The sequence below is a fragment of the Corapipo altera genome, unplaced genomic scaffold (genome assembly GCF_003945725.1).
Source record: "Corapipo altera isolate COAL_440 unplaced genomic scaffold, ASM394572v1 104, whole genome shotgun sequence".
Classification (NCBI taxonomy): domain Eukaryota; kingdom Metazoa; phylum Chordata; class Aves; order Passeriformes; family Pipridae; genus Corapipo; species Corapipo altera.
Genome location: NW_020884920.1, coordinates 4877811 through 4897845, shown reverse-complemented (window position 1 = coordinate 4897845; position 20035 = coordinate 4877811). Strand labels below are relative to the sequence as shown.

Below are 20035 nucleotides of genomic sequence, written 5' to 3'. Positions count from 1 at the left end.
TTGATTTTGCCCAGATGTTTCGACGTGGTTGGGTTATTCTCTCACCTTTTCTTGTCACTGAAATTGGCCTGAGTGACGGCTAGCAGGCTTTGGAGGCTGTTCAAGCAAGGCAAGGTCTTAACTGTGGGAGTAATGGGACAGTTTCAGGGGGATCATCAGAGCAGCAACTGCTAGAGTTATCCCAAAACACACCTGGGAGACTTGCTGCCTTCATTCCCAGCCCAGCGAGCCCTCCAAGGCTTACTGCTCAAGCCTGGAGAGCTTTTGCTTCCTGGGAAGGATTCATCCTGCCCCTTGCCCTTGCATGAAGATACCAGCCAGGTGCAAAGTGGGGTTCAGCTCACCAGAGGGGCTTTGCACCACACGGGCACCGTCATCTCAGCGGCCAGGGACGCTGCAAGGGACGCGTCTCTTGCTGTTTTGTTTTTCCCTTCATTTTATTCTCTGAGTCACTTGTACTGGGTGTGCTGGTGGGAGCAGGTTTGCTGCTCCTCAGCCCCATGGAAGCTGTGCTTGGCATAATGGTCGGGATTGCTCGTGCAGAGCATGCAGGCTGCTGATAGAGAGCAAAAAGGCAGGCTGCTGATAGAGAGCAAAAAGGCAGCCTCGGGGGTCCCTCCACCCCCAGTGCTGTAATCCAGCCTTTAAAACTCCTCTCTGCCTCCTCTGGGGACTTGTTACGTGGGTGGGGGCTGCCAGGGAGTGATGAGGAGCCCAGGGGATGTCTCTTTTGGTTTTAAAAACCTGCTTCCTTTTCGCAACTGAATTTTTGAAAGGCTCCAGGCTGGGGGCTGAGGAGGGGAGGGCAGAGCAGACAGAAACTTCGGGAGTGGGTTGGAATTTCGACTGACAGCGCCCGGGAGCTGGGCTGTGCGGCTGCTTCACCACCCACCCCACGCGGGGTCTGTGCCATGGTCCTGTCTGCAGCTGGACATGATGCTCTCATGCCAGCTTGGCTCCAAAGGGATACCTTGTGTGTAAGAGGGATGTCTTTGTGCTCAGTTAAGCAATTAGGTGCTTCCCAGCTCTGAGCTTCATTATCAGCTTGCAGTCTTGGCTTGCAATTTGGAGTGACCTGTGACCAGGTGGGACCTGCCTAGTCAAGTGCACAAGACAAGCATCCTTAATTGCGTTGGTGCAATGATCATTTTCATTACAGCCTTTTCTTTCTGCAAGAAGCAGGGAACTTCCATCTCTGAGACTCTTATCTGTGAAAACAATTCCTGAACTTCTGAACCATCTGCACCACGTGCGCTGGCCCGGCGGTTTGTGACTGTTATCTGCGTGACATGGGACGTGACAACCTTCACTGTCCTCCAGACTTGCATCCAGTGTCAGTCTCTCTTCCCTCACCACCTTGTTGATATCTTTCCCTGCATCAGCTCTGCAATTAGTTGCCGGTGCTGCTTCTGAGCCCTTCTGTGCTGCCTTTGGCACATGTTGGCACACTGCCCACCTCAGGGCAGGTACGTGGGAACTTCTGAGCTTCAGGTCTTGGGATGTTTCCTTGAGCTTAAAGGCAGCACCCACGTGCACACCCTGAAAGGGGGTTGCAGGGCGTTGGGGTACCCAGGGCTGTGATGTCTCAGTGGGAATAAATCTCAAAGAGGCAGTGCCACTGGCAACATGCTCAGTGGTACCACGCTGCTGGTTGGCATGAAGTCCTGTACACATTGCCTCCTGTGTGGATTTCTCACTTGAAGGTGACACTTCCAGGAAAATAAATCCACCTTGGGATGGGGTTTTGCCCAGGAAAGGGGCTGTTTGTCATTGCCAGCTAGTGCCTCTCACGAATGAGCTTGCCGTAAGCAGCATCAATCCCAGAACCACGTGGCCCTGTGTGCAGAAGTGACCAAGTCTGATGATGGGAATCGAGCTTTGCCTGCTGGAGCTGATGCCCCTCCGAGCCACGCTACCAGCAATCTCTGATGGCTGTTCGGGAAAAGCCCCAGGCGGCCGACGGCACCTCCTGCCCACGGCATCCGCATGAGGAAACCAGGCAGCTGAGATGTGAGGTGGGGGGAGAAGCTGCCACAGCCCCCGACTGACCGAAATAACACACACACACCCACCAGTGCTGTCAGAAAAGCAAAGTCATTATTGGCAAAAGAAGCTGTGAAGATGATGGCTGGGCTGACAATTGCCGGTGGTATCAGCAGGACGATTTCAGTGTTGTCGAGGTTGCTGTTTTCAAATGAACAAGATCTTTTGTTGCAGTGTGTGCTGCTGGGCACTACCGGGTGGTTTTTATCCCCATTGCCTCCTTTAGCTGAGAGGAACAAAACCTCAGGTGTGGGGATGAACCGAAATCCCGCACGGTGACTGTGGCACCTTGCAGTGGTGGCTGTTGTCACTGAAATCCTGGTTGCCTGCACCACCGCTGCTTCCTTGCTGCCTGCTGGCCCCTGGCCCAATTCTGCCCCAATTGCACTTGCTAGCCCCAGTTTCCAGGATGATTTTTGGGATCATGCAAGGAAGCACTGCTGGGCTGCTCCCCGCAGCGACCCAGTTTGCTGGATGAGGTCTTTGTCCTCCTTTGCAGGAGAGGGATGACAAAATACATTTGCTGGGGGCCACTGAGAGAGGCCCCCAGCAAGACCTAAAAAGCTCAGCTTCTCTCTTAGTACAATATTTCCAGGCTTTCTTCTTCATGTGGCCTTTGGGGATGTGTTTTGGGCTTGGTTTTTTTAAGTTTTCTGGTTGAATAAATCAGCGCCTGCTTATGCAAACCTGGCTGCAGGTCCTGTCAGTGTCCCAGCCAGAGGATCTGCTGCCGATTTCCTTCGCTCCCACTTTCTTCCTGGGATCCCACCAGCATGACTTGTCCATCCCCACATTTCAGAACCATTTTGAGTGGTTTTCCAGTTCATGGGATTTATTATGTGGTAAACGGGAAGACAAGAGATTCAGACTAGATATAAGGAAGAATTCTTTTATGAGGAAATGTTTTATGGGGAAACACAGGCACAGGTTGCCCAGAGCCACTGTGGCTGCCCCATCCCTGGAAGTGTCCAAGGACAGGTTGGACAGGGCTTGGAGCAACCTGGTCTAGTGGAAGGTGTCCCTGCCCATGGCAGGGGGATGGAACTGGATGATCTTTAAGGTCCCCTCCAACCCAAACCAGTCTATGATTCCCATGGAGCAGCAATGTAGAGGCTGTGCCTGAGCAAGTGCCTCTCTGTTTTGGGAAGTGTGGGCAGAACAATGCCCGCTTCCCTGGCTGCTCCCATCCTGCCAGGAATTGGCCATATCTGCTAGTATGACCAGAGCAGAGTTGATGGATCTGGGCTTCTCCCAACTGGTGGAGAGTGTGTAGCTCTGGTGTCACGCTTCACACTGGCAAGCGTGGGGAGATGTCAGGGGATGCCCCATTTCCCCAGTTTCTCTCTTCCAAAACTGAGGGCACATTCCAGGCCCCTCCCTGGTGGCAGCCATCCTCACCACAGCAGCCAGGTCTGTGATCAAAGTAGGTCGCAGCCCCCCCGCCCCTCCCCTGCGCTGGTACGAGGGATGGATCCTCCTCACCATGGCAATCGCTCCACTCGGCACATAAAGCAATTCCAGGTACTGGGACAAAGCATGGATTTAATTGATGTCCTCTTGGGTGCTGAGCTGCGCCACTGCCTTGTTGTGCAGCCAGAAATAAATGCTGTAACAAACGTGACTTAGAGGCACATGAAGGAAGGGACTGGCAGCACAACTGGCACTCTAACAAGGGAAATGCCCAAAACCTTGTCTGTCCCTACCAGGGAGGGAGAAACATAGCCAGGGAGGCTCCCTCACCATCAAGGAGCATTTGTAGATGCTGGAATAATTGACGACTCTGTGCTGCTTGTCATGGCCCAGCACCCTAAATGCTTAAAAGGTTTATTTACCAATTCTGAAGACTCCTGAGCGCATCATGTTTAATGCAAATAGAGAGTGTGTTTAGGAAGATATAAACCATTCCTAGAGGGAAAGGCAGTCCATTATCTCCGTGCAAACACCTCCTTCTGTAGCTGTAAGCCAAACAGCAGGGAACCAAGTGAGACATGCTGATGAGAATAACTAATGCAGGCCTATCCGACCATGGAAAGGAAGGATGTGATCATCTGGAGCAGGGGAGACAGCTTTGCCAAAACAAACCATACCATGTGCTGGTTACAAAACTTCCAGTGCTGATTCTCAGTCAACCAGTTCATGCTCTTGAAGCCACTTTTGTTCCATGTTCCAAGACAGAGTCGAGTCACCAGCATCAGATAGAGGAGCCTCAAGGATGTGAGACAGTGTGAGCCCAGCTTATCCAGAGCAAGAAGCCTCCAAGGGCTGTGTTCTGACTGTGTCTCTCTGTACTCTGCCATCTCTTTGCCAGGGCCTGGGATCCAGGCAGATTCCAGCTCAGCACCTGCCTCCCCAGGGATCAGCAGCAGTGACTTTTGATTGCTCTGAGATACTTCCCAGTGCTGCTACCCTCTGGAGAGGCCCTGGTTGGATGTGGAGCCAAACCTCACTGCTGTGAAAGGCATTAGCATCCTCCTCTGTGTGACCAAAGAGCTCCAGAGCATCCCCAGGGATGTCACGGTGTGCTGTGAGTGCACAGCCAGGCCAGGATTCCTCAGGCAGACAGACACATCCCTGCAGGGGGATTGCTTTCCTCCCAAACCCAGGCAGTGCTAGTATCAGGGACATGGATTTTTTTTGGCTTCTTCTTCTTAGAGGAGACTTGTGTCATTTAAAAATAAACACTGGGGAAGTGATGCAAAGGGGTGTGCAGCTGCTGTTGCTTCACAGTGCAGCCAGATTTGTGTCTTCCCATCAAAAATGATTTTAAGCTAAGCCAGTGTGAGCCTGGTGATTGCAAGGAGCTGTGCTGGGTGCTGGAGGAGGGCCAACCTGGGGACACCATTACATCACCTGGGGCCACGTTATTGTTCTCTGCCTGTGCTTGGCTCCGTGGAAAAGGGAATTTCTCGGTAATATTCAGAGTGTAAATCACCAAGATGTGTTCTTGCTCACTCCCAGGCATGTTACATTTATTCCGTGTTTTGTTTCCTTGTTTCAGTCCAAAGCAAAGATTAAATGTCTTGTTCTGGGGTCCTAAAAACCTGTCAACAGTGGAAAGTCTAGTAGGAACAAGCTCCAAGGAGAACAAGAAATATCATCAGGTCCTTAAACCACAGAGTTTAAATATTATCCTGGACTTTCTTGGTGCTTTGAACTTACCATCATTTGAACCTTCAAAAGATTTCCAGCTGCCTTTCCATCAACCATGAAGGCAGGACTGGCTGTCTCTCTCAGTTTTTATTTGGGCAACAGAGAAAAAATCCAGGGATTTACAGTGCTTAGAGAAGAGGGACATCAGGGAAAAAAAACTATCCCAAGCCCTGCAGATAGCACCATGGAAGCATTTTCCAGCCGAGGAGCCCGGGACCGCAGGCAGGAGCAGCACTACTGGCCCGCCACTCACAGGCAGCAGTGGCCAGAGGCATGGGATAGCTGTTATTCTGCTTGAATTTCAGCCTCCAGGGTGCTCATTAAAAAAAGACTCAAAGTTTCCTACCTCATGTGTCAACAACATGTGGAGAAACACTGTGTAGAGCTCTGCGGGTCTGTTATCTCCTCTCGCTGTTATTAATGGTGTTTTTTTAATCACAGCGTTGTCTCCTTTGTCACCGTGCGTTTGTGTCGGAGCCATGTGCGATGCTGAGCCTGCCAAGCCCGGCTCTGGGCAGAGTTCAAGGGGCTGAAGGGAGGGGGTCACCGTTATTCCAATCACAAACGAGTGTTTGGAAGGTCAGACCCGAAATGCCTGAGCCAGCCTGGAACGGGGGAGCTGTGTTCGCACTTGAAAACGCCTTGTCTCTCGTATTTTCCTTTCGCCGTTCCAATCCTCCCCCTGACTGTCAGGCTGCAGCCGTGAATCACTGCTGGGCACGTGGCTAACACATGAACGCTGCAAAATATTTTGATGGAGGGGAACGGGGGTGGGAGCACGAGATAATCCAGCCGATTGTTCCCAACCCTTCGAGTCCTGTGCCGAGCCATCGCAGCCTCCGGCATTCGCAAAGGAGTCTGTCCCAGAGCTCCCAGTCACGATGAAAGCTGGGATTTGGTGAACGAGACAAAGGTGTTGATGTCACAAGTCAGGGGGGTTGGTATTTCCAGGAGTGAGCAAGGGTTGTGAGTAGAAATAGCTGCCCCAGGTCAAACCCTGGCTGCTCATAGGCTTCGGCTCCTTGCTTCTGCTGTTGGAAGGCTGAATAGGTCCAGGTGGGAAAAGGGATCCAGAGAAGGGACCTCCTCAGCAGCATTCTCTCCCAAAGCTCCATCTCTCAGGGAGAGGTGGGTCATGTTGTTAATGAGTTGCTGTTTTTAATGGCTCTTGTTGTCTCTCCAACAGCTTCACAGAAGCCATGAAGAGCCAGCCAAAGCTGGAGGGCTGGGACTGCCACTGGACCTATTACTCAGGCGTGGCCATCTCGGCTGTGGGGACCTTGTTTGTCATCTCCAGCTTCTTAGCACTGGGATTCACTGGGACATTCCTAGGTAAGCACTAAAAATCCAACAGCTTAACCAGAAAATGCATTTAATCCTTGCAGGGATCTCTTGCTAGGGCAGAGTCCCATAGGAATTCCCTTGTCCTTGCCTTCAGGGCTTTATGATGCAAAGCATGATCTAACCATGCCGTTACCTCACACGGTGCAGTGGTTTTATACAGCAAGTCCCATCACCTTCAGTGTTAAGCCTGAAAGTTTGGAGCACAGCTGATTGTCTGCCAGTCCAAACACCCTCCAGAAAAGGTGCAAGGGCAAGACCCCACAAGCAGCACCGGCACAGTGGGTGTGAACTGTCCAGCAGCCTTGCTCTGAGCACTCACCTGCTTGTCACACGTGCCAAGGCAGGATCTGATTTGCTCTTCCCTCTGCAATAAACCTGAATGTTCGTTGACAGATCCTTTTATCTGCCACTTTATGGCAGAAGGCATTTTCCACTGCGCCTGCTTTCACATTTAGAGAGTAATTCTGTTAGCGTTGTTGGCTTTAAAAACATGCCAGTATGTGTGGAATTCATAAAAATAAAGTAGAGACAGGAACAATAAATATCCAAGGAAAGGGGCAGCTCCCGCTGGCTGAAATAATCACAGCCTCAGCTCTGACACCGCATTTAGGCTGTGCTTTTGCAAGTGCTTTACAAACCAAATTCAATTAGCTCCTGTGGTGTCGCTAGGAAGAAGAGAGGGACGTAATAAGCCTTCCTGGTTTCAAGTGGAGTTGCAAAGAAATGTGTTGAGTTGGCCAAAATCCTGCTGCCAGAAATAGAGCTCAGCACTCCTGAATGCGTCCCCTCACCCTTCATGTGCAACCCTGTATCACACCCCTGTCCCTCAGCTACTGGGCACCAGCATCCTCCAAAATCACCTGCAGCCTCCCGGAGTGATGCTGTGCCTGTAGAGACATGTCCAGAGAGGCTGGGCACAGGAGCACCCGCCAGCAAGAGCTGCTTGAATGCTCCTGAAGTTCAGCCAGGTCTGGAGTTGTTTACGTAAAGCCTGATTCATCCGACCAGGAGGATCCAGTGGACTTGAACTGCTGGGAGAAAGCAAACAAGTGAGTCAAGCTCAGCGTAAGCTGTGAGAGGGGCCCTGTCCCCTGCCTCTGTGTCCCCCAGGGCAGGGAAGGGATGGGTGTTAGTTGTCCATATGGGGCATTTCTGCTCCATCCACTCTGCCAAGAAGGTTCTCCCTGGAGTGTCCCGGGCTGAGGCTGCCTGGCTCCAAGCCTTGCATGAGGCAGCAGGGACCAGCTCTGTCTACCAGCAGTGCATGGCAGGTAACAGGGCAGAGCTGAGTCAGGGTGGGGACTTCACAAGACCACATGCTAGTGCAGCCAGGCTGGCTTGGGACCTCTGTACCACGAAGGCATGGCCCAGCTGGAGCCCCACAGAACATCCATCCTTGGACCAGTAACAGCTTCCCTGTTGAGTCCATGAGTCCAAGTCAGCAAAGTCCACACCCCTCAGCGTGGTTTCTTAACCAGTCATGGGGAAGACAAGGGGTTTGCAGGTCTCTGAGGATCTCACATGGGATATTCTCTTGCTCAGGACTCACTTGAGACTGTATTTCCAACATCCTCCTGCATGCGGGATTTTAGTGCTGCACTGGCGCTGCGGGAGGAGGAAGGGTTACAGGTAGCAAAGGGCTGCACTGCTTTGGCTAGAAGGGGCATCCAGCTGCTTCTCACTATTGATAGCTGAGCTCAAGAGAAGTCTTGAGAGAACCTCTGACACGCGAGCACTTCAAAAATTACCAGAACAGGATTTGACCCTTACTTTTTCAGTTTTTCTACAGCACCGAGGGCTGAACCAGGGAGGGCACAGGGACCACATCAGGGCTGCCTGTTAGATTCCCTCTTTACAGCACATTTGAGCTTTGGAGCAGCTGCAGAACACTTTGTCTCTGAAGTGTGCGCTAAACAGTGCAGTGGGAGCGGTGTGAGTCACCCTTCTCCAGCAAGCCTTGCTGTGCCACCCCATCTCCCGAACAGCAGCACCAGCCCCAGCCTCTGTTTGCAACAGCTGGATGCAGGTCTACCTGGCAGATCCATCTCCTGGTGCCCTGTGTCTGTGCCATGCCCATGCTGGGATTTGGGCATCACTTCAGCACCCTCCACCTCGCTGTTTGCCCTATTTCCCAAAAAAACCCAGTGACAAGGACTTGGAAATCCTGAGGCCAAGGGCACAGAGAGGCAGCTCTACCTGCTTGAGCCCATCTGTTTTGTTCCCCAGTTCTGTTCCTTCCAGCACTGACCAAGAGTTCAAGTCAATCTGACTTGACCAAAGTCTGTTACTGGGCTTGGAGAAGCGGATGGTTCTCCAGAGTGAAGTGGAGGTGGGTTTTCAGCCTAGGTCAGGCTCTAGGGACCTTGGGGCACCTTGTAGAATGCACCAAATGGCTTTTTGCTGCTATGATCCCAGGTGCAGTGAGATGGTTATACAGATCTCCAGCAGAAAAAAACCCTCCAATGAGCTGCCAAGGTCCCTCAGCTTTACAAGAAGCTGATTCCTGATTTCGAGGCTTAATGGAGGCTCAGGAGATGCCGAGGCTGATGCTGCGCAAAACAACACGGAGTCCTTTCCTGTGAACATAAAAACATATAAACCACCTCTCTGGTGGTCATGCTCATTGAACTGTGCAGGTTTAGAGGCAGAGATTACATTGGAAAAACTGCCAGTGTGCTCCTGCTTGTGGGGAGCCTGCCAGGAGGGTCCCACAGCCCCACCAGTGCCGGGCACAGAGAAGCCCCTGCCAGCCCCATGGACCCAGGGCTTTGTGTGAACCTCCCCAGTGCCAGTGCCATTTGGGGAGCGAGGTGTTCAGCCAAAAGGCAAGGGCGGGCAGAGGATAATGAAGCATTTTGACACATAAAAAAGCACAGAAATGGGCTGTGGCAGGGGGTGATGTGTTCTTTCTACCAGAACAATCTCAGAGATGTATTGCCAAGTAACTGTGAGAACATATAGTATGAATACGAGGCAATTATCTCACTTAGTGGCCTGTAGTTAAAGCCCAAAAGCATTGTGTAATTGGGCAGGGGCTGTTTATCCTTAGAAATAAATGTTTTAGCACCATGTGAGGTCAAAGAAATTACACTGCGATCCAGGTAATAATAATAACCTTGAATAGTTTGCTCTCCTGTAATGCCTTTCATCTAGATTTGCGAGCACTTTCTCACCATACATTAATCCTCACCACCCTCTGTGCTCTAAGAAAGCACTGATATTATGATCGGTGCACAATAGCACCAGGAGGGACAGAGGAGACTTGCCCAAGGTCAGGGAACAGGCTGGCAGCAAAGCTGGGAACACAGCCCAGGGTGGTGGCAGCGCCCTGGGCCGATGGACTGGCACTGCTCCTCACGGATCAATGCTTGTCTTGTGCAGGGGACAAGGAACATGGAGTTGTTACAGTGGACATGGAACAGGGACCAAAAGGGCTGTCCAGCCCTGGCACAGGCTGCCCAAGGGCAGTGGTGGAATCATCATCCTCAGGGGGATTTAAAGCACTTGTAGATGTGGTGGTGCTTTGTGGTCTCACTTGTAAGACCAACACAACCAAAAATCTGCATCCTGGCCCTTTACCTACCCCCCCCACAAAATGCTGCTCACGAGCTACACATCTTCTTGCTGTCATTCCTCTTCCAAGCTCCTTTTGGGAGGGTGGAAGGATCGCTCTGAGGTAGATGGGAAGCTGGTTGGATTCTGACAGTTCTGAAAGCTTTCCTCATTACAGATGACAATCACCTATTATCATCATCATCATCGTGCTGATAATTGAGTGTTTTGTAGGCAGAGGTGCTATTTTCTGAAATTCTGAGAAATTCTCTGAACTACGAGATGAGGGTGGCACTGGATGAGGGCATTTGGTGGTGGTTGTCGTGATTATAACATCTCCAAACACCATTACAGGGCGCTGGGCTTATTTTCCCATTAAATGGATTTGATCCTATGCACTTACTTCCTCGTCGAGTGGCATGCAATGGACAGTTTTCAAATGAGAAAACCAGAATTAACCATTTTGGACCTCAAGAGCTGCCTCCTGATGAGGGATGTGGCTGCCATAACCTCACTGCAATGCAGGAACCTTCCTTATGGGCAAAGAGCCATTCCCAGAAAAGCTGATAGGCACAGAGTAAACAGGTGACTTATTTGTTGCTGTTTTCTCAGCCTGGAAGTCAGCAGTGAAACCCCTTTGCTCTGCATCCCTGACAGGGATGCCCCATGGCACAGAGAGGGTACCAGTGTTCCAAAAGCCCACCGTGACTCCCAGTTTCATGGAGACCAACCAAAAACTCTCTGTTTGCTCTTAGGTGATTACTTTGGCATCCTGATGGAGGCAAAAGTGACCAGCTTCCCCTTCAATGTCCTGGATAACCCCATGTACTGGGGCAGCACAGCCATCTACCTGGGCTGGTCCCTCATGTGAGTACATGTCCCTACAAATACCTTCTGTTGTAGGGTGAGTGTGGGGTCTGTCTTTGGCAGGGCATGAGGTGCCAGGCTGCACCAGGGGCCGAAGGGGCACTTGATGATGGCAGTCAGCAATTAAATGGCAGGGAAAGTGCAACATGCCCTGGCTTCTGGCCTCCTGGCTATTTTTGTGCGTGGAAAATCTTGTGCTGTCATAAAAGACTTGCAGCTTTAGTTGTAGAAAAACAAATAGCGGGCAAGTGCTGGGGAGAGGAGGCATCAGCAAATGCTCTGCAGCTGAACGAGTTCCTTGGCAGGCTCTGCACGTGGAAAAATCAACAGTCAGGGCCAAATTCGTGCAGGGTGTCACTCGGCAGGGGCAGGGCATTGATATGGGGAGCAGTGTGACCCTGTAATTACTCTGAAAAAAGCAAAACAAGCCAAGCCACCCTTTTCCCCCACTGCACGGTGATAACACTTCCGAAACACTTCTCGTGTGATACAACACAGCTTAATAGCCTGCTTAGGAGGAAATGAATAGGCTGTAATTTAGCAACAAATGAGCAATATACTCTATTCAGTGTAACAAGTTTGATGTGGTTTTCATTTAATATCACATTTTATTTATTTGCCCAGGAGAAAAACACCCGGCTGTGTTACTTCAGGAGCCTGTGGAGTGTTGTGGGCTGTTATCACTAGATATTTTACACTGGTGCTCCTGACTGTGACCACCTCTTTTCTACTTGGGTGGAAAAAATGAAGTGCTTTGCCACTCTCTAGTCATTTTTTCAGCCATGTGTGCAGCCCCTGGTAATAAGTAAAGCTGATGGTTTCTCTCCTGTCTCCACCGAGCTTGTTGCAGTTCGTTCTGCACTTGAAATCACCCCCGGTGCCATCAGGGCTGGTTGCATGAGGCTGTTTCCCTTCCTGGCAGAGCCACAGCGCTGGATGGGGTCTAAATCCTGGGAAATGGTGCACAAGGGCCAGAGTGAGCTCACTGCTGACAGCGCTGGGCAGGATAGTTGGCCACAGGACTGGCAGCAGCACGGTGGAAGCATGGATATTGCTGGGGAGAGTGGGACAGACCTGGGGCAGGATGACCCACCCCATACCACCCCATGACCCCCACAGCAAAGCAGAAGGAGGAATTAGACCAGGAGGAATTACAAGGAGAGTTTTATTTGTTTTAAGATCAGCAACCATCAGCTACTTCCTAGAACCTTTGCAGAATCCACGGAACCCTCCTGAGCTGTTTCTGTCGCAGAATCCCTCCTCACCCCTCTCACCAGGTGCACATTGTTTGGTCTTCCACCACAATTCTGGGCAAAAGCAGCTCTAAGCAGCTCGAGACAGCAGTGATTGCCTTCTTTTTCTCGTTAAAAGGCTGCCACCATTAAGGCCAGTGAGGCATGACAAATAATTGCTGTTAACAAATTGCTGGAGCTGTGCAAAGTGGCACCAAGACACCGCCCGCCTGCCCAGGGGAAGCTCAGCACAACCCTTCTCACGGTGGTTTTGGCTGTTTCTCTTCCCTGTGATCTCAATTCACAGAATCATGGAATCATTTAGGTTGGAAAAGCATTCTAAGATCATTGAGTCCAACCATTAACCCGGCACTGACATGTTCACCACTAAACCATGTCCCCAAGTGCCACATCTACACAGCTTTTAAATCCCTCCAGGGATGATAACTCCATCACTGCCCTGGACAGCCTGTGCCAGGGCTAGCCAGCCCTTTTGGGGAAGAAATTTTTCCTAACATCCAATCTAAACCTGCCCTGGCACAACTTGAGGCCATTTGCCCTTGTCACTTCTTCCGCGGGAGCAAAGACCAACCCCCACCTGGCTCCACTCACCTGTCAGGGAGTTGGAGAGAGTGAGAAGGTCCCCCCTGAGCCTCCTTTTCTCCAGGCTGAGCCCCCCCAGCTCCCTCAGCCACTCCTGGTGCTCCAGACCCTTCCCCAGCTCCATTTTCCTTCTCTGGACACCTTCCAATTGCTGAGGTTTTTTTGAGGAGTCACAGCTCTCTCCTTAGGTCCCAGGGCTTGCAGAAGTTGTTGGTGTCTGCCCTTGGAAGCCAGAGCTAAAGTCTCAGCTCTGTGGTAGTGGGAGGGATGCTGGAGGAATGTGTTTGCCATCTGGTTCTGGTCAGACCTAAAACACAGAGCATATTTGTTCTCCCTTGGTGATGTATCACACTCCACATCATAGTGTCAGAGCCCAAAGGATTGATTATTTTCATCCATAAGGTCATATAAACACATCACATAAACCGGCCTGCCCTCTGACTTCATTCCAGCCTTAAAAGCATCAAGTGGGGCAACAACCCACTTGCCATGGGGAGCTGCAGCAAGGTTGGGGATGGACAGACTCCCTACCCAAAAAAAAGCCCTGCCAGGACCACAAAACCTTCCTGGTTGATTCATCATTGATGCTGCTACGATGAGTCCTTGCCCAGTATGTAGGCTGAGCTTGTAAGAGGAGAGAAACAGTTCACCCAAATGCTGCTCATCACCTGCATCCAGCAGCCTCATTTCTTCTGCGAGACAAATGGAGCATTCACTGTTTAGGGACAGCTTTGTGTGTCTCTGCTAGGGAAGTGTTCTAACTCACAGCAACAGGCCGCATAAATCAGAGCCGGAGCTGCAGCCAAATGATGCAATTAGAGGTCTTGCTGTCAACAAACAATCATGTAAATTTGTTCTCTCTGATAGGAATCAAGGAGGAGACATGACTAAGCATGTAATAGCAGGGGGTTGGGAGAAGAAGAAGTTGCCCGAAGCTTCCTAATGAGGGAAAAGTTATTGCAAAATGAAAACAATGAAAAGGTGAAGATTTGTGGGTGCCTCTCCAGGAAGTGATGAGGCCAGGTGGTACCTGAGCAGGGCTCCAGTATGAGGTTTAGGTAGCTCAGTCCCTCCTCTGTAGGCATGTTTTCCCAGCAGCACGAGTCACAGAATGGTTTGTGTTGGAAGGAACCTTAAACCTCATCTCATTCTCACAGCTCACCTATGTTTCTGTGACACCTCTCTTTAGAGCAGAAGGTGATGGGGATTTTTGGTCCCAAATTTTTGGCCTCAGTGCTAAAAGGCACAGCAATCTATTGCATCCACAGTTCTTGATCACCTTTGCCCACAACCAGACAGTGCAGAGCAGTGGATGGCATCAGTCCTGGTGAAATCTTGCTGGAGGACACCATTCCACTGGGCCTTGGGAGGTGACAGGACATGTTTCTAAAACATCTTGAAATGGGTTTAGAGGTGAACCAAGCCCCCAGCACCCAGCCCAGATGCAGCACCCACCCCAGCACGTTTCAAAGGGCAGACAGGGACCTTCCCATCCCTTTCCATCCCTATCCCTGCAATGGCTCAGCCTCCACTTTGATCTATAGGGTGCCATACACTGCTCTCTCTGCCAAGAGTCCCCTGCACCCTGGGTGGCCCATCTTTCTGGGACATCAGGCACTTCCCTTAGAGCACAGGGTGGGAGCCACAGCCATACTTCAGCAGCTGCTCAGCCCTTAAACATCCCTATAATCTCAGGATTTAGCATCAAAGCAGAAGCTCTTCTAGCAGAGACGTGCAGGGATCAGACTTAAAATAAGTCACCGAAATAGGCTGGGGAAGAGTCTTTGCCAAGTAACATCTGTCTGAGACAGTTAACATTGAGCACAAAAAAAAAACCCAGCCCTTTTGTTTGCTTCTGTTTAATGAGCGAGAGCTCTCAAGGAGCCCAGCGTCTCATTTCACTTTCTCAGCCAGGTCTTGCATAAGCCCATGTACTTACCTGATCTTTTCCTTCTCTTTCAAAACAGGCACGCCAGCCCAGCTGGCCTTTTGCTGACAGCTGTAGTGGCAATTTCCTACACAATCGCCATGCTGTATGAGGGGTGAGTAGCTGTGCAGAACTGGAGAGCTTCTAATTACTTCTGCCAGCTTTAACTCCCGAGGTTTCGGAGAACTGCACAAGTAGAGATGATTTTTTCCAATTAATTCAGTAGAGGAAGAAGGAAAACAGAGGATTGTTTTTCAATTGTTTTGATAATGGGCAGATTCCACTCTGGAACTATTTGCTGAGTTCTAGGAACATTTGTGCATTTGTTTGTTTTTATCAAAATGAGATCTTTTTTCCTTTCGGATGCCTGATTTTGTCTGTAGGAGAACAATGAGGAAGGCAGTGAGACAACTCATTGTGTCCTCTGAAGAGTCCCTACAAGAAGTGCTCGCATTTTGTAGTTCTTTGGATGGGCTTCTCTGATATTTTGCACCACAATAGCCTGGCAGCAGAGAATGGAACAGACTGGAATAATTCCCAGAAGTAGCAGTTGTACTGCAGCAGGGAAAGGTCTTTTGTGTTTGCAAGGGAGGAGAAGATGCAGAGTGGCAAGGTCTGCATGCAGGGGAGTCTGAGTGTGCGCTGAGCCTTGTCCCATGCAGCACAGGGATGGTCCTTGGTGGAAGCAGCTTGCAGCTGCTCCACAATCCAGAGAGACTGAGATGAGGATTGCCATGGCACAGGAATAGTCAGGCTGTGCCAACCTGTGAAGGACAGAGTTTCTGGGTGCACAGTAATCTTGATTTTAATTCTTCCTCCCTTCTTTTGCCCCTCTCTTTTGTCTCTGTCCCCTCTCTCCCCAAATTCCCGTCCTCCTAACCACAGGCCTTTCACAGAGGAAATCTACCGGCAGAAACAGAAGGGAGTGAAGAACAAGTAGCCACAGGTACGTTTGCTGATCGGCAGTTTCAGCTGCTTTGCCAGGCTCCCCCACCTACGAGCACCCCTGCCCAGCCCTGCCTTCCCTGGCTCCTCCAGAGCCCTTCCCACACTCCTCAAGGCTTATGAGCTTCAAACCTCTGCAAAAACCCAGGCAGGAAGGCTTTTCACAGCAGCAGCTTTGTCCGCCTCCTGGCACCCGACCAGCAGCCCCCAAATTGTTTTGATTATACACTTGAGAATCAGTGCGAGGCAAAATTGCTGGGAAGCTTTGAAGCTCCAGGCTTAGTCTGAATCAGGCAGAAAAAAAGCAGCTATTGGCCATGGCAGGTGCTCCAGTGAGCGGCAGGGATGGTGTGAGAGGGCACGTGTTCCCTTAGGGAAATCAGGCGTCCCTGCTCCGACTGCTCCTTGTCTGAGCCGGGAGCACTTCTGCCCATGGGCTTACCCTAAAAACTCAGCCCAGGCTTGTTTTGGGGGCCAAAGGCTTCTGCAAAAGCACAAGTTCCTGGCCAGGCTCCTTTCCCTGGGGTTCAGTGCCACCCTGGAACCCCCAGTGCATCTGCCCACTGGTGGTTGGAGAGTTGAGACAAACCCACGGCACTGATGAGGTTTTGGCAGCCCCATAACTGCTGCTCTGATGGAAATGCTGTGGCACCACTGAGGTCCCTAATGGACTCCTGTCCCTTTGCCTTTTGCAGAGCACTGTCTCAGGTACCTCGTGCCTCTCTGGTCCCCACACTGTCAGATTTCCCTGTTTCCTACTGAGATGTATCCTACTAATTAGCCCAGCAAACCTTTAATGAGCTGACCGAGCTCCCTGCAGCACTGGAAGTGATCAGAGGAACAGCCCGAGCGTGGTGGCATCTCCTCACCACAGCCCATGGGAGATGGAGGTCCCTGTCCCCAGGTCTCTGTCCCCAACTCCGGGTCACTGCAGCTCCTGATGCTCTCACAGGAATTACACAATGCGGGACCTCCTGACCTCTTCTCCCCCAGTGATTATTGGAGATCTTCAGGGGAAAAAGCAATTCTCTCTGGACTGGAGGGGCATTTCACAAGTGAGCTCTGAGCATGGGGAAGCACTGGCTCCAGCTGTTCCTGAAGATCATCTGAAGATGCTGCCAAAGAGCCATGGGAAGCAAACAAAAGCTCAGATGAAGCAACAGAGAGGGTTCAGGAGCCCCTGAGGATTCAAACAGAGCTGGGGAAGGTAGAGGGGAAACTGCTGCAAACTCAAACAACAGTAAAACATGCTGCAAACCCAACAACAAACCCCCTCTTTGTCGGAAGAAGGAACCTCCCCATCCAGAACTGCAGTTTCCACTTTGCAGAGGTCTCCCTTCACAGAGAGCCCTGCAGTGTCTCTGCACAATTGCAAATATTCAAAGAAAGGTGACTGAAAAGCACAGAGATGTGAATGTATGACCCAAACCACTGCCCAAGGGGGGTGGAGGGACGGCAGCTGTCCCATGGGGAAACCCTAGCATGGAGAAGACCCAGGGAAGAGTCAGTCCCTGTCTGCACCCTGCAGATGTCTCACCCTGTTGATGCCCCAGCCCCCTCCACACCCACCCAGTCCCTCCTTTTCCCTTATGGGCCACATGAGGGTCCTTCTGCTTTCCCCAGCACCCAGTGCCTTCCAGCTGTTTTTCACTGCCTTGCAGGGACAGTGGGTGGGAGGGAGAGAAATGGCTGCTTCTGCCTTCCACACCATGCAGCAGCCAGGTACAGATCTGCCCCTCCGCCCCCTGCCACCAGCCTCAACAAGTCCCAGAATTGCCCAGTGCTGGATCCTGCCTTGAACAGAAAGACTTCAGAGGTGATGCTCCAGAGCCAGGCTCTGTGTTTACAGATTCCCAGAACAGTTTGAGAAATAAACTGTAAATGACCAAACAAGCAGCAATGGCGTTGGAGAAGGAGCTGCTCCCGCACGGGCACCGGGATGTGGTGCCACATCTCAGCATCACAAAATCCCCTCCATGGAGGGTCCTCCCTCTTCCCAGTGTCACCTCCACCAAACGGTTCCATTTCCTTTTGCTTTTGCATGTTGTAATTCACCCTCCAGGCATTGCTCAGCAGGAATTAAAAGTGTTGGTCTCTTTTCAATCCGGCCTCCCATTTCCTCTGGACAGGCTCACGGACGCCTTGTTTGTGTTTCATCATTTTAGGGCCATTACACATAGATTTATTTTTTTATTGCCACCTCAACAACCTTCCTCTTAAAGATTTGGGCATAGTATTTTATTTTTAGATAAGTTTCCACATCCCCTTCACAGTTAATGTTTATAGACAGAGGCTAAACCAGCCCAGTACCCATAGCAACCAGTGAGGAGAGGATACATTGCATTATTCAGACAATTTATGTCAGAGTTGCCAGTCCTGGCTCAAAGTCTCTGATGTCAATAAACTTGGATTTGTTGATAAGTGTAATCAGTATTTACCGGAGAGACACGTGCTGGGTCGGGAAGAATTATCCTTCATGAGAAGACAGCGAGGGCCGTATTTGTGCTGCCTCATTCCCCGTCTGGGGACCTTGTGCGCCCTTTCCTGTCCCCACTGCAAGGCCAAGGGGGGACCCCAGTTGTACCACTCCCCTCCCCAGCCAGCATCAGCCTCTTAAAATGTGTGTCTGTCACCATAAATCCCAGCGATGGAGCTGCTTCCCATCCTGTGCCCACAGCATCCCAAAAGCACAGGGGTTTGGTGCTGCACCGGGACCGGCTTCACGGACTCCTTTCCCGTTGATCTGCCATTTCCAACCCTTCCCACTTCCCAGCTGTTCTGTGTTGGCTTTGCATTGCACAAGTGTTTTTCTGGGGTTATGCCAGATGCATCCCTGCTTTTAGTAGCTCTTCCTGCAGCAGCCAGCACGGATTAATGTGTCGCTGCCTTTGTAGAACTGGTTCTGGCTGCCATAAAGCTGGAGTCTGATATTTTAGAGGCATCTGCTCTCTTCCCTAAAGCAATCTGAGGAGCTGGAAGGTGATGTTCCAGCCCATATCACGGGGCCCAAGCCCACCTTTCTCCCTTGGGCAGGGAATGGCCCTGGCCAGGACCAGTCCTGGGTGGTGCCGTGCTGGTCCCCAGGGCTGCAAGGAGGGAAACACAGACATCGTTTATGCTGTTTTATGGTATTTAACAACAAGAGTTATAGGACTCTCTTTGGTTATAGGGAAAAAATTGTGATTCCAATTACCTAATATTTCTAAGAATTTGAGATTCCAGAGGGAGGGGATGAAACCTTCAGGCTGAGCATGAAGCATTGGTATTGTCGCAGATGTTTCCCCACTTCCCAGCTGCAGCTGGGGCATATTCTACATTGATGCAGGGATGGACCTTGGGGCCTCCAGGTCACAATATGAGTCCTGCTGCTTCCAAAGGAGAGACCTGCACTGTGGGACCCCCAGGACCAGCCAGTTGCAGCCTCAGCTCTGTGCTGGCACAGGCGGGTGCATCGCTCCAGCTCTTGCAGAAGCATCGAGGACCAAATGAGGTCCCTGGAAAGGGGGTCATGGAGCTATTTTCATAACTTCATGCCTTCAAAATACAGTGTGGGGCTTGCTGGGCCCACTGGAGGTTGGCAAGGGGGTTGTTTGCAGCCTTGGGAATTGCTTCACATGAGGCTGTGTGCTGACGCCACAGATAACGCTTCCATTGAAGTTTGGGATATTTCTGCAGAGCAAACACCAGAAAAGGAGAAACTAGTTAAATCACAACTACCTGGCAGGGACAGCTGTGTCACCAAGGTCATTGCTCTTCACTGCCTCAGGTCACTCTGTGTCACTGCACAGCCCCCACAGCAACTGTGCCCACCCTCGTGGAGGTTTCCTCCCCAGGGTCACTTGTGTGGCTCCTCCACACACATCTCCCTTCCACAAAACAATTTTTTGGGGATGAGAAGATCACCTGTACAAACCCAAACATCCCAGCAATGCAGGGCCAGCTCCACACTCATGGGATGGTTCATCCAGGAACACTTTGGGAGATGGAGCCTGCATCCTGTGGTCCTTTCCCTGATGGTGGTGACATCCAGGGCCAGGGACACTTTTCCAAAGGCCCCTCCCTCTGTTGTGACCGCCCATAACCCCGTGTTTGCTTTTGCCCAGTGAAGCTGGGCTGCCTTGCCCCGGGGGAGGGACAGCCAGGGGCCCTTACGTGGCAAACAACCACGGGAATAAACACGTGGCGCAATCGGGGCAGCACGTGTGGCAGGATAGGGAGTTCGCCATCCCCACAGGGCTCCTGCTTGCTGAGGCTGCACTTTTGCTATTTGGGAAGATGGAAGGGAAGGAAATGGGGGTCTCAGGGCTCTGGTGGTGGCTCTCACACCCATCCCAGTGCTGAGGCTCAACCTCGGCTTTTTTGCCCACGGTTG

At 51.2% G+C, this 20035-nt stretch overlaps 1 protein-coding gene across 2 annotated transcripts in view; it reads left to right on the top strand.

Annotated features, from left to right (window-relative positions):
• PEMT (phosphatidylethanolamine N-methyltransferase) overlaps positions 1 to 17766 on the top strand; it is a 41327-nt gene extending 23561 nt beyond the window's left edge. For both annotated transcript variants that reach the window (XM_027656594.1, XM_027656592.1), the window contains exons 4-8: positions 6380 to 6525; positions 10845 to 10956; positions 14759 to 14833; positions 15604 to 15664; positions 16359 to 17766. In XM_027656594.1, the coding sequence (XP_027512395.1) occupies positions 6380 to 6525; positions 10845 to 10956; positions 14759 to 14833; positions 15604 to 15658 (388 nt within the window). In that variant the 3' untranslated portion in view covers positions 15659 to 15664; positions 16359 to 17766. The remainder of the gene's footprint in view (positions 1 to 6379; positions 6526 to 10844; positions 10957 to 14758; positions 14834 to 15603; positions 15665 to 16358) is intronic.
• Positions 17767 to 20035: the final 2269 nt, after the last annotated feature.